At 41.0% G+C, this 14,600-nt stretch overlaps 1 protein-coding gene across 6 annotated transcripts in view; it reads right to left on the bottom strand.

The window, feature by feature from the left end:
- Positions 1-14,600, bottom strand: part of SHOC2 (SHOC2 leucine rich repeat scaffold protein) — a 72,101-nt gene that overhangs the window by 39,178 nt on the left and 18,323 nt on the right. For all 6 annotated transcript variants that reach the window (XM_030486278.1, XM_030486279.1, XM_030486276.1 and 3 more), the window contains exon 2: positions 3,564-4,501. In XM_030486278.1, the coding sequence (XP_030342138.1) occupies positions 3,564-4,266 (703 nt within the window). In that variant the 5' untranslated portion in view covers positions 4,267-4,501. The remainder of the gene's footprint in view (positions 1-3,563; positions 4,502-14,600) is intronic.

Genomic DNA, 14,600 nt, shown 5'->3' with positions numbered 1-14,600 from the left:
AGATTAAAAATTGGGGTCTGAGTAATGGCTGGGAGAAGATATGCCTGCTGTTGGCACACGGAGTGGGAGAGCAAATGTAAGCAACAGAGGGAAACTGCTGCACCTAAGAACAGTGAAACATCACTGGCACAAAAATGAACTAGTCATAGCCATGCTGGGTGTTGGAAGAAAGGTCTCAAATATCAGAGCACTTAAGACTCCAGAGCCCACTTTCAATTTCTTTCAATGAGAGCAGAAGGAAAATAAAGTTTATTTTCTAAGGCTGGAGACTAATTGCTTTTCCAGGAATCTTTAAATGGGATTATTGCTTACAAATCAGGTGAACCTTCATTTTAAAACGGCAAGGTCCTAAAGTTGGAAAGCCTTTTTATAATTACACAGAACTGGTATTTTGTATTCAGTGGTAGCAAAAGCCATCACAAGTCTCCAGCACCAGGCTAAGACTTTTATTCCATCACACTTGACTGTGGCTCTTTGAGGGAACAGAGGCAACATCCCACCTTTCAAGCTGAAGTCTGGGGGTTTAATTCTCGTTTTGTCCAGGGCAACCTTTTGTAGCACATCTACCCCCAAAAGACAAAGTAAAGAAACCCAGGATTCTTCGCATAGCTGCACACCAGATGAGGGACGTGAACACATCGCAGCTAACTGCTGCAAGCCTCTTCCTTGCTGGACAAGTCAGTGGGTTACACGAGCATTGGATTTTTAAACATATGAACAAGCACACTAGCTTACCATGAGATATGTGAGCCTTAGGCCCCGGAACAATGGGGTATTTTTAACAAGAATTTGAAATGCTCCGCATGATATTGCTTTATAAAAGATAATGGCCTTATTTTACTTCCCGCTTTGCAGCAACAAAAATTTCTGTGTTGTTTACAAGCTGATAAGAGTATTTGCTTGTACATGGTATTTAGAAACTGTGTTATAAACAGACCAAGGATTAAAATTATCGGGACTTAAAAGACAAGTTTGCTCTAAAGTGCGCATGTGAAACGTAGAGAAATAACAAATGTTTAAAGAAACAGAGAAATTCCATTGGAAAGTAAGAAATACATTTCTCAGCAGTTTCATTTTTCAGCTGTGTTTCCAACTCAAACATTTCATCTTTGTAGACAACAAAAATAGATGAAAGTGAGTTGAGTAGAAATCAATTACCAAAGTGAAACTACTGTCTGTTTTTACTACTAGAGGAAAAGGTTTTCCAACGCCTGTTCTGTAAGTCTTGGCAGTTAAAATTATTTGTGTTACTTGAACTTAGAAATCCTTTAATTAATTTATTCTTCAACTGATGCAATTGCAGGCAACCTAGTTAGAGAAATTTACTTTGAGTAAAACAGGATGCTGTTGAACATTGTGATTTCCCCTCAAAAATTCCTCTAGGCGTGACAGTCATCTTGCATTTGTGCTTCTAAAATGCCTTCCACAATGAGGTGCTGATCCGTAACAAGGAACACGGGCATTATCACAGTACAAATAAAGGCACAACTAACTGCTGGATACAAAGACAGAAGTAAAGTAGTTAATGTTCTCAAGCTAGGGTTTGATAGAGAACTGAGAACACTGCCTGTATGTGTATCAAGACAAGAATAACACAGAAGCAAATCACATATAATCCTTCATTATGCATATATCTACTAAATTTCTCCATAAAGCTGTTAGACATGACCTCTTTCAAGACTATTGTGAACACATAGAGAAATTACACACTTTAATGTAAACTTAACCATACGAATTCAACAAACAAAATGGTTAAGAAAGAAAGATGCTCCAGCAGCAACAATGATGTCTGCAGTGTCAAAAACACCTACAAAAAGTTTCTAAAAGCAAACACCAAACTGACTCTTTGCTAGATTCCATTTAAAAACTGAGCCACAAACAGACCCAGGTAAAGTACTGACAACTGTGTAAAACAGCTCAGGCAGCTAAATCAGCCACAATTTCTTCAACATATGTAGAAACACGTGGCATGTTGGGGTTTTTTTTTTGCAGACATCAGCCCCATGGTTTCCAGGATGATTCTTTGATTAGTAGAAGATTCAACGAGGCTGTTGGACTTAAACTGAACTGACAGAACTGGTCAAAATTGTAATTCCTCAGTTCCCTCAGGGGAAATCCCCAGGATTGCCGAGATGCACATGCCAACACAAAGACCGTGTTGATCAGAAAACATACCACATTAACCATTTAAATTTTGCCTAGCAAAATGGTGTTTCTGTGGCTATAGCAGAATCCTCTCTAACAGCTGCTACAGGGAGCCAAAGACTCAGACCAACAGCCGAGAGTGTGTCATTGCTGGTACCATGATTAGCAGTTTCAGACGTGCCCAGGAGTTCCTGCCACCAGGAACATGCTATGTTTCTTTTCATATCAACGAGCAGGAAAAAGAAGCAAACACTGCTGGCTTGTAAAGATCTATTAGGGATCCAAGCAAGAGCATTTCCCAAGCTCTGCAAAATTAGTGAGCACAGAGGCCAACTTGTAACACTTCACATACTCACGCACTGGCTTGGTTAACAGGAAAAAGCCCTGCATCAGCTTTTAAAAACAGGGCACAGGAATTATTACTCACAGTGTTACAAGGGCTTTTACAAGGTTTTTTTCCACACTCGAAGAAAGTTGAAGCAGTTAACTGCATTAAGTTTTATGATGCCCCTTTCCCTAAAGGGACTAAGCTATGCTTGCATTTAAAAAACTGGTGATACATAGGAAAAACACAGTGACGAATCGCCCTTTTATGAGGCACATACATTATCCAAATATTGCTTGAGAACAGCGTGATAAAGAGATGTTTTCCATGAAGCAGAACCTATTAGGAACAACTTGAGTTCTTGATATACAGCTATTCCAGCAGTTTTTCTTGTAATAACCTATTTCAATTAATAAGCCACTTTCATACTATTTCACCATCTCGCAAACCTTCGTAACAAAGTTTAGAAAAACAAATATTCATTAAAAAGTCATAAGAATCATCAGCCATGCATACAACATTTGGTCACTTTATATTAAGAGTGTGTGTATTAATATATTCATGACTTAGAAAAGGTAGAGGCTTTCACGAATCATTAACCTACATTATTAACTGCTACAGCATCCAACAGCTCGCTCACGGTAATAGCATGTAGCTACCTATTCTACCTTGTATTACCATGGTCACACCCCTCTGTAACATGCCCATAATGTGTTTATAACTTGCAACAGTTCACAAATGATTTATAAAGAAATCTTAAAATGAAATATGCCCCTGTATCTTTTTTTTTTGTACTTGTTAAACCATCTGGGCTCTGAAGACACAATATGTGAAAGCACAAGGCAAAGATGAAAACAAGATACATGTGATTTTAAGATGATGGATGAAGAAAAAGGGCATGTTTTTAAGAAAAATATCCAAGGTATTGATTACTCTCAGTATAAGCTAACATTGCAATATGATCAAGAGCATAATTTCATGAAGCTTTAAACGAAGAAGGGCAGCTGGAGAAGTGGCAGTTTATGCATACATCACTGAATTGCAACCCGAACATAAGCACAGAATTGAACTTTCAGTCACCGTAATCGCTTACCAATTTCAGCAGGTAGTTGCTTGATTTTGTTCTCTCGTATGCTAAGCATGGTGAGCTTTGACAAGTTTTTGATATCCTTTTCCACAGTAGTTATACGATTAAAGCGTAGATAAAGAGTGGCGAGAGAGCTTAGCCTGTACACCACTGAAGGGATTTCTCTAAGTTTGTTATGCCGCAGGTCAAGCATGCGCAGCTTCTTCAAGTTATCAAGAGAGTCAGGCAAACTGGTGAGTGAGTTTTCACTCAGCGCCAGTGTCACCAGGTTCACAAGACAGCCCACCTCTGCCGGGAGGGACTGCAGTTTGTTACTGTATAAATAAAGTTCTGTTAACTGCGTTAGCTCTTTGATAGCTGATGGAAGCATGTGTATAGACCTCTTGGATAAGTCCAAGCGCATTGAATTCTCTTCCCGGCATTTATTTAGCTCTTTGATCACTTCAGCATTGCTGGATTTTTTGCGGGTACCTGTGGCTGGATTAGGTCTTTTTATCGTATTGTCCACTGAAAAAGCTACCCCAGGCTGCGTGCTACTGGAGTCCTTCTTTCCATCTTTGGCATCTTTCCCTTTGGTCTTAGGCTCCTTTTCTTTGCTGTCCTTCCCAAATCCTCCAGAGGCTTTGGCCTCCTTCTCCCTTTCTTTTGACGATGGGACTTTTGGATCCTTCTCTTTACAGTCCTTTTCTTTTCCTAGATTACTACTCATGGTGACTCAACGTTTAGCAAGCACCACATGAAATCCGTTTCTGAAGTTCACAAGAATAATTGACTGCTGAAGCAACAAGGATCCTTAAAACATGCAAGCGCTGAACCAAGGGAGGAGCTTCGGAGGTGCGATACCCATTTGCTACATATTGGTTCTGAAGGCACTCTTTCCTAATCCTGGTATCAAGAGATTCACCTCTAGAGATTAGGTGGTCAAATGCTCCGTATTAATATTTCTGGAACATAGACAGAAGAGAAACCAAAGTTAGTGTAAATACAAAACAACTTCCAGTTAAACGCTGAATGTTTCTACATCAAGGCTGTGCTCGCTAACCCAGGTTAATGATTTGTCCTTTTCTTCAACTGTAAATGAAAAACCCAGTGCTAAAACAAAAATACTACACACATAGCTCAGAGGACTCACTGTGGTAGAAGAGCTACACTAATTAGTACACATTAGCAAAGAAACGTTACAGTTCTTAAACATAACACTGCTTTCAGTACTACATTTGAGTCACCATCTTACATCTTAGCTAGTTCTCAGCATAACACTCTGGTTCTCAACAGGAATAATCTCCCCCCTCATGCCAAATCAGTCAATAAAGATCTGCAGTAATTTTAAGTGCCTGCCTCTTCAAACAAACCTGTACAGGCTTATTCTTTCAGCACCAAAGAGTCTCAGTTCGATCTACAATGAAATCTAATATGCAACTGTAACACGAACACTTCGCCTCCAGATCTCCCTCCTGGCCAGCTCTGAACCACACAGCTCTACTTTTAAAGTGGAGCAGAATGTTGCCACCAGCTTCACTGCTTTGAAGATGCAAACATGAGAGTTTTTAAAATAAACCTATCAAAAAGTCAACTGAAACCTCAGAAGAAATAATATATTATGCTTCAAGAAAAGCAAAATTATGAAGGAATTTCTCATGAGAGCAGGATACAACATATCTTTAGACAGTATCTTGAATTTTTCCCCCTCAATGACTATAATGCAGCCTAATAAGTGAACAGATGTCTGAAACCTATAGAGCCCCCTTTACATTTTTACAAAATCATCACATATCATAGAAAGTAGCTTTGCTTCATGTTTCAATTCAAAACACAACATGCCCGAGACCTTCACCACTTTGAATACTCTGGAGAGGTTTCTGAATGTATCTTTGTGGAAGAAAATAAATGGTTAATGAATAGGAACAATAATTTCATGTCTCCATCTTAGTTCACCTTTCAGCCTAGAACCAGCTTTCATTTGTTATGCGGCATTCCCTGATGAAGGAAGTTTGTATCTCAGAAGAATACCCTCTTTCCCCAACCACCTGAGCTATGTTAAAATACCCTTAAAACCTCCACAGGAGCTGTGCCACTGTCCCAGCATTCCAGCTTCTGCACAAGTTCATAAAGCGCATCATCAAAATCAATTAAATAATAATTTGCATACTTAAACCATCAGCAAGTACTAGAGATAGAATCATTTTTCCAGCAAAACTCAACTATTTTTAATTGCACAGTTATGCTATGTACACTTGCCTTCAAGTATAAACATGCGCTCAGAGAACACAGAGGAGCAGACTTTGCTCAGTATATTTGTGCACATTGAAAAAAACAAGTGAAGAAAATCTATTTAAGGATAGTGAAAAGGGCAAGCCACTTTACCTCAGCTGCAAATCAAGCTGGTTAGTAACAAAGCTCAAAAGAGAACCTCGCCCAGGAGGTGGCTTCCAGTCCTTCACCCGGATTCATTATTGCTGCAGTGTCACAAAGCATGTGCTACAAAACCCATGGCATCAGAACCCCTACTGCCTCCAATTACTGTGTTCTGGACAACTCTGCTGTGAAGGACCATGGCGACTTGTTAGCAGCAGCAAGCAACAACAGCTTTTAACTTGGATGTTTTCTCCAACGCTTGGTTCTCTAAAGCAGCACAAGCCAGGTCCTTACTGCATCCTTGAGATTCCCACCCAGCTTTCACACCATCCATTAACCTGACCTATCCTCAAGATTACTAACCTCACTACATTATATTTGAAAACTTGTTCTCAGCACTGTGTAATCTGCATGCTCGTAAAAACTTCAGCAATAGAAAACGTAGTGACTCTAAACGCAAAAACGCAGCTGACTAAAGCCTGAAACGCCTGACAACTTGTTTTCAGTATGAAAGGTAACACAAAGAATCCAGAACACAGTTTCTACATCCTGATAACACACAGAAAACCCAGCCAATGTAGCAGTGCCAGATAGCTACTGCTCCACATCAAGCCCCTAAAGTGCAAAATACTTGAAGGGCTGCTGCTCTCATGAGCTTTCAGTGTAATCAAATTTAGGACCCACCAAGAGATTTGTTTCATTTCTGATGTGCACAGCAGCTGAAGGAGGTTTTGAAAGAGCCTCCGAAAGACAAGACGGCTGGAGATTAGTACTGCTGAAAGCAGCTCGGTAGTGCACATGCTCCAAATAATCTGCATGCATTTCACTGTCTTCGTTAGCAATTACTTTAATTGCACCTAAAAAAAGGCGGGGGGGGGGAGGAGGGGGGAGTGAGGGGGTTTGTGGGGGGAGTTAGGGTTAGGGTTTTATATAAAGAAAATTGAGAGCAATACAAAGGGTCATGACCAGAGACTTCAACATGGCCTCACGGTTAAAGATGTTAGGAGGCAGTAACTTGCAGGCAAGCCACAGGCAGCCGTGATTTCCTAACACACTGAAACTGGAGCCAAGCTCGCAGGGCAGCAGGCCTTCAAAATACACTCCCTATTCACTGACAGAAGGCTAACAGTTAAATGTACTGCAGCTATGTCATTTTCATCTCTTTACTGAGGATTTTGATTACTGTTTGAGACTGCAAAAGGTATTTAAAATAGCTTGAGAAGGTTTAGCCTTTTTCTTTCTATCTAAATTCTCTAATACCTAGAATGACTACAACTAGCACTTATAAAAAGAAAAAGCTTATGATGAGACCTTTATCAGATGAAACACAACAACAGTTAATGCAGGGGAATCACATCAAAGAAAATGCCTCACCTCTTCAGAGTCCAAGACACCCCTAAGACACCAGCATCTCTCTTTTCCCCAGCCTGCTCACCAGGGCTGAAATTCCCAATAGCGGAAGTCCCACCACTCAGCAGGTACCTGCCGGGTTTCACCCAGTTACTCCATGAACCAGTAAACTCCTCTGCCATGAGCAACGTCTGTGTCTCAACACAAATTACTCTTGGCATGCCTGCAACCCTTCTTCCCCTCTCTGTTTTATTTCAGGAGAAAAAAGTCCCAGCAAGTACAAGAGCCAGGGCAGAATGGTAATTCACGAGACAATCCTTTCTCTTCTACAAGACCATCAGCCGCCACACATCACCAACTTCCACAAGTGGAAGAAGTCCAAGCAAGAAGTCTCCCTAGCTAAATAGTGCTGACTTACCCCCAGAATGGCCAAATCTGTGAAACAACTGTTCTGGGCTGTCCTGCAAGTACAGTATGGTGTTATTGTACCGTAACACAGAGGCAGCACAGGACCTAAACAACTATATGAAACTCATCCTATTTCTAGCATTTTATGATTTTCAATATTTGCCATTGCAACCTACCTAAAATTAATTTTAACATATTTGTATGCAATATAAATGAGAATACATATCTGATATTGCATGCTTTCAGTTTGCAGGACTAAAATCTTTCCATTTCACCCATTAATGACAAAACTCAACAGGGCAACAACACACAGAACTCCATAATCCTACCAACATGTATACAGTTTAAATGCTCAACTTCACATGAGCAGCTCTACAGAACTTTTCAGTCTACTGCAGATCATTCAAGCTGATGGGGTTACTCACATACATCAAGTTAAGCATGTATGTAAACTCTGGGCAGACATGAGCATAATCACACACACTACAGAGGAAGCTAAATATGTTTCAAAAGGTTATTCATATTTTTTAAGCCCTTTTGGTTAAGGGACAAGAGTCACCATCAATTCTCAACTACAGTCAAACAAGCATTCATTGTGTCCCAAAAGGAGAGCTTCTTTTAGAGATATTTTTAGCAAAAGGAAATTCAGTTAAATTAGCCAGTTCTGCCAACTACTTCCATTTTCCAATGCTGTTCAAACTGACTTCCTGTCAATAGTAATTGACATAAAAACATTTAACTATTAGGTCTTGGAGAACCTGGAAAACTTAGTAAGACGCTTGCTCTGCACAGTATATGAGGGAAAATAAAACTCAGAGAAGGAAAATTCTCTGTTTCCTGTTACAAATATTTTTGTAAGTAAAATATTTGTAAATAGCCATAAATTTCCAGCATCAGAGTTTTGTATCTGTAACTTGCCCAAAATTTGTCCAAACTCCAGAAACACAAACAACTACAGCCTAACCTGTACCACCCTCCTTAGCTGCCTTTAAAAGAAAAACACATTGATCTTGGCTATTTTAGTAATTATCTTTTTTAAATATGTACGAGTAATCAAAAAGAGATTTCAGTTACTCTGAGCAACACAACCCAAAACATTTATGCAATAAATGCTTTATTAAAAAACCATGGTAATGAAGGAACAATGATGATTCTAGGAATAATACTAAACTAATCACCTGGTAATACACATAGTGATGCTTCCTGGTCATTATCTAATATAATGAGGCTTGAGATAAAGGATTTCGCCCAGATGCTATTCAAAGGCGGCTGTAAAAGATTTAACTATCTCCTACCCACTACTGCAGAGCAATTTTACTACTCTATTCCCCCCAAAATAATCCACTCCCAATATTACTTCACAGCTTACTAAAGACTTCAACCCAGTTACATCTTTTAACGTTGATTTTATATGAACAAATTGTTGAACAGGTTGTATGCAGCTCTCATGAAATGCCACATGAGGCGTTTTCTGCCCTACTGCCAGGGTGACCAAACCCCAGGTGCCAGAGGAAGCCAGCTAGCAGGAATGGCCAAAGTTCTCAGAGGATGTATAACATGTCTTGTGAGTTGAAAGTATATGAAAGTTTCCTGTATGTTCAGAGAGATGGCTTGAAGAAAAAATAATTTGACATAAAATATCCTCCCACTGGTGAAACTGTTAACATCTTTGTCAGCAACATGGACAGCGGGATTGAGTGCGCCCTCAGCAAGTTTGCCAACAACACCAAGTTTGTGGTGTGGTTGACACGCTGGAGGGAAGACATGGGATCCAGAGGGACCTGGACAGGCTGGAGAGATGTGCCAATGCCAACCTCATGAAGTTCAACAAGGACAAGTGCAAGGTCCTGCACATGGGCTGAGGCAAACCTGAGCAGAACTATGCACTGAGTGGAGACTGCACTGACAGCAGCCCTGGGGAGAAGGACTCGGGTGTGTTGGTTGATGAGAAACTGAACATGAGCTGGCTTCAGTGTGTGCTCGCAGCCCAGAAACCGTGTGCGGGGCTGCTTCAAAAGGAGCATGACCAGAAGGTCAAGGGAGGTGATCCTGCCCCTCTACTCTGCTCTCATTGAGACCCCACCTGGAGTACTGTATTCAATTCTGGGGTCCCCACGTAGGAAGGACATGGACTAGAGGAGGCCACGAAGATGATCAAAGAGCTGGAGCATCTCTCCTATGGAGACAGGCTGAGAGAGCTGGGCTGGTTCAGCCTGGAGAAGAAAAGACTCATGGGAGACCTTGAAACAGTCTTCCAATATTTAAAGAGAGCCTATAAAAATGCTGGAGGGGGATGTTATACAGGGGTATGTAGGGATAGGACAAGGGAGAATGGCCTTAAACTGAAAGAGGGGAGATTTAAATTACATATTAGGAAGACATTCTTCCCTGTGAGGGTGCTGAGGAGCTGGCACAGGGTGCCCAGAGAAGCTGTGGCTGCCCCATCCCTGGCAGTGTTCAAGGCCAGGTTGGACACAGGGGCTTGGAGCAACCTGCTCTAGTGGAAGGTGCCCCTGCCCGTGGCAGGGGGTTGGAGCTGGGTGAGCTTTAAGGTCCCTTCCAACCCAAACCAGTCTGGGATTCTATGAAATATTTCCCTCTCAAGTGATGAGGCTAACCAACAGCAGTCTATTCTGCCAAAGGAAAATCATCGTGGCACATTATCTTACAAAATGGTCACTTTACAGCTACACTCAAGCACCTACTGGTTCCTGCTCTGTGTTTCAGTAGACGAAACAGGCACTTTAAATCATAAACATTGCTAATATTCTGAGCATGTGATATTGAAGGCATCATTTTCACTAAGGCCTAATACATTACACTGAAATGAAATGGAATTTTACTTCTTCTATGATGTAGCAGGAAACCTACAGGCCTGCATTTGAATGGAAAATTCTGTATTACATGTACAATTTCAAATCATGGAATAGAAATTATTTTTCTCTTTGTTCTGTGTTTGTACTAAGTTTAACCCAAAGGGTACACATCATGGCTAGGGCTTTTCAACCCGAGTAACAGAAGAGGATCATTCCAAACATTAAGCATGTTGAAGAAATAAGGAATCATCTCACACTTGACACTCTGAAGTAAGCTGACAATGATTCCACTACATAATCAAAAAGAAAATGTCTTGAGATTGCAATTCTGATCGAGGAAATTCTAGTCAGACCTTAAGTTACTTTTAGCAACCAGGAAGAGTTCAAGTGATATTTAGTAATTGCAGCAACACCCGTTCACAAGCAAACAACAAACACAAAAGATCTACCTTCTTAGAAGTATTTACCTTTTGCTTAGAATAACATGGGATATGTCAAAAACATTTCATATTCCACTGCACCATAAACATGAACACATCAATAAGCAATGGATGAAATTCAAAGTTCAGCCCAAGCAGCTACGACAGCTTTCCATTCTCAATACCACATATGCAAAAAAAGATGGTCACCACTTTCATTTCAAAACCCAAATAGCTTAAGCCAACAAGTCACTTGCAAACAAAGCACATTCTCTCCTACAATTTGCTAGCTTCAAACATCTGACCTACAGAGTTTTCATCTGCGTAAGTGCATTTCAGCTTCTGCCGCTGCAGCCACAGACCAGCTGGGAGCAAACTGCTGAATCAGTCACCATGCGGTTGCACGGCTCCTCTGAACACAAAACCTCATTGAGAGGTATGGAGACAGCACGGAACAGCCAGCTATCGCTCTACCATAGATCAAACACATCACCTAATCTATCTCGACAGAAGTAGTGCTCCTGAAACATGCCAGCTAAACACTTTCTCTTCTTTAGGAAGAAAACCCCTTGATTTTAGAGTACAAGGTGGTCAATGGCAGCGGCTATAATGGTTCTTAGTGCCAGCTGTGATGATGGCTGGTTTGTTCAACAGAGGAGGCTGACCATTAAATTCATCTTGGTCCTGTAAATGAATGGCCAGCAGATGGTAATTTAAAGACTACCAATGTAGCCTGATTCCAATGTATCCGGATATGACCCCGCTTTCCCCGCAGTCCCTTCTCACACCGAGGTAACAGCTTGTTGCCCCCCTGCATGCACAGCCCAAGCCTGTGGAGCTGGGTAAGTGAGGAGGCCGGGACCCTGACAGCCCACTAAGCCCTTTAGGATATGTTCATCTACCAAAGGACTGCAGCCAAGATAATTCCCTGTCTCCTTACTGCTTCCATAGCTGCAGAACAGCTAAGCATATCCCAGCCTTGCATCCAAGCAAAACCTGGAAGTCAAGGGAATGACTGAACAAACATCAGACCAAGGGGGCAACAACCAGACCACTTCTGAAGGCTTGTTTACGCCTCACTTGTGGTTTCTTAAATCTCCAGGCACATCTGTGACTGTAGGCACCTAATTACAACCCTACCTGCAATTAAAGCTGAAGTTACTATAAATAAGCAAATCACTTCCCAGAGGTGTTTGGAGGTTGATCACTTTGTGCTTGCAGAACCAGGCACATCTCCCAGGACATCCCATCCTGGCTTCTGACACAACCATGCCCTTCCATAGCAAATGGGACAATACTGCCAGTTTCGAAGCTTTCAAATTTATCTTTTCATTCACTGGTCACCAGATTTGTTGCTCTCTGGAAGTATTTCACTGTACCAAATGCCAGGTCACATATCAAAGTCCAGATCCATCACGACAAAAAGGCTCCACGCTAGCAGACAGAAAGTCACCTACGCCTTGAGTTCCTAGGGGGTAGAAGTAATCTTTTGTGCCCCACCTTTGAACTCATCCAGAAAGTACAAAAATATACAAAGTGTGATTCATTCTATGCACTCCAATTTTATTTTTATAAAGCATTTTCTCTTTTTCTCCTTTATGAGAAAAAACAACCCACTAGTTTTTGGCCAAGTTATAAAATACCATTTCATGTTTTCATAGAAACAGACTCTAAGAACAAGTACAAAGCATTCTCCTAACTCCATGTGGCAGCTTATTTTAATATGTAAAAAGGTACTTTTCTGCTTGTGTGGCCCCCCAGCACGTACCTTTTGAGCTGCATGTCTCCGTTTCCATGGTAACTCACCATATCAGCAGGCTCTATAATCCTGCATAATACATGAAATTTGAAAATCCTAATTTGCTTGATGGAACAAATTTCTCAGTCTTAGTACAGGTCCTAATAACTAGATACGCCTAAAAAAAAAAGGCTATTCTAAATAGACGTTAGTCTAGGAAAAAACAGGTTTTTTGGGGACTACACAAATTCTGCATCTATAAGGGTGTACAACCTTCCACAAAAGTAAGTGCTCACAACCTACCCAATACTCTCTTCTGAATAAAGATCACCCTGCTGTAGCAAAAAGTTAGATTCCACTATGAAAAAACCCCTCACTATTAGCACTATTACTACCCAGGTATTACGATTCAGATCCCTCAAGAGTTCTTATAAACAAAGGAAGCAGCCTGCCACACAGAGCTTTGTTACAGATGTGACAGAAAATGGCTTTGGTCCCACCAAAGGTGATGACACAAACTTCAAACCAGCATCAAATATTTCTCTTTTACTCATCGTTTCCTCTGAGCAATAAAAACAACAGATCAAAACAAACCCAACCAAACAGGAGACAAAACAAGAATGATGGGCAGGAGAGAAAGCAAACACATAAAGCACCAAGAGAGTAATATATTATCTACTGATTATCTATATTATCGAGAACTTATGTAGATCCTATAGAAATTGGGAAAACTACACATCAAATCCCATCTCATCTAAATAAAACGTTGTTCTATTGCTACCTAGGGTAGTGTCCTACCCTGGCTCCTACCAGCAGCACAGAGTTATCTGGCAAAATAGAAAAAACATGATTTATTGCAGCATCTCTCTTTGTTGCTTTGTCTCTGAATTTTGTGCAATAAGCTTGCTCATCTTCAGCATGCTTTTATGTAATAATTATGACCATTTCACAAAGTTCAGTGCTGGATGACTCTCAGGCCCTTCAATTTTCTGACTGTAATTAGTGCCTGCGTAAGTCACAAGATCCCTTTGCAGAGGGTTTCTATGCTAGGGAAAAAAGCCTATCTAAAAATCAACTTAAAATGTGCTTTTTATTCTGAACATGAAAAGGACTGATGACTCTTTACCTTCTATGTTCTAGCAGACAAAGCCACAATAACTACATATGGCAGCTTGGCACTGCACAGTATCTGGCTGCTGTTCCATTTTTTGTCTAGCTAAGATAATCTGCCGTTCTTGATCTGAAGCTAAGATGAAAAAAGCCTGGATATATTTGTTTTATTGAACACCTAGTTTAAATATAACTAATGTATAGAAAAGGATATATGCAGTAACATTTATTTTTAACCTAAAATATATGAGTTTGGAAGACATACAAGTCTCTAGTAAAGTCCAAGAATGTACATATCTATCCCCAAGTTTCCAATTATAAATCTCCTCACTTCTAGAACTCATTAACATATTTTACATCTGACCTGCACCCAGAAAATAAATACCTCTTTGAACAGACCAGCATTCTGGGTGTTGGTTGATGAGAAGCTTAACATGAGCCGGCAGTGTGCACTCACAGCCCAGAAAGCCAACCGTATCCTGGGCTGCATCAAAAGGAGCGTGACCAGCAGGTCAAAGGAGGTGATCCTGCCCCTCTACTCTGCTCTCGTGAGACCTCACTTGGAGTAATGCGTACAGTTCTGGTGTCCTCAACATAAGAAGGACATGGAGCTATTGGAGCGAGTCCAGAGGAGGCCACGAGGATGATAAGAGGGCTGGAGCACCTCCCACACGAAGACAGGCTGAGAGAGTTGGGGCTGTTCAGCCTGGAGAAGAGAAGCTGAGTGGAGACCTCATAGCAGCCTTGCAGTGTCTGAAGGGGGCCTACAAGGATGCTGGGGAGGGACTCTTCATTAGGGACTGTAGTGGTAGGACAAGGGGTGATGGGTTCAAACTGAAACAGGGGA

This window comes from Strigops habroptila, chromosome 5 (genome assembly GCF_004027225.2).
Source record: "Strigops habroptila isolate Jane chromosome 5, bStrHab1.2.pri, whole genome shotgun sequence".
NCBI classification, from domain to species: Eukaryota; Metazoa; Chordata; class Aves; order Psittaciformes; family Psittacidae; genus Strigops; species Strigops habroptila.
Note: the sequence above shows the minus strand (reverse complement) of the source record. Positions and strands in the feature narration are given on the sequence as shown.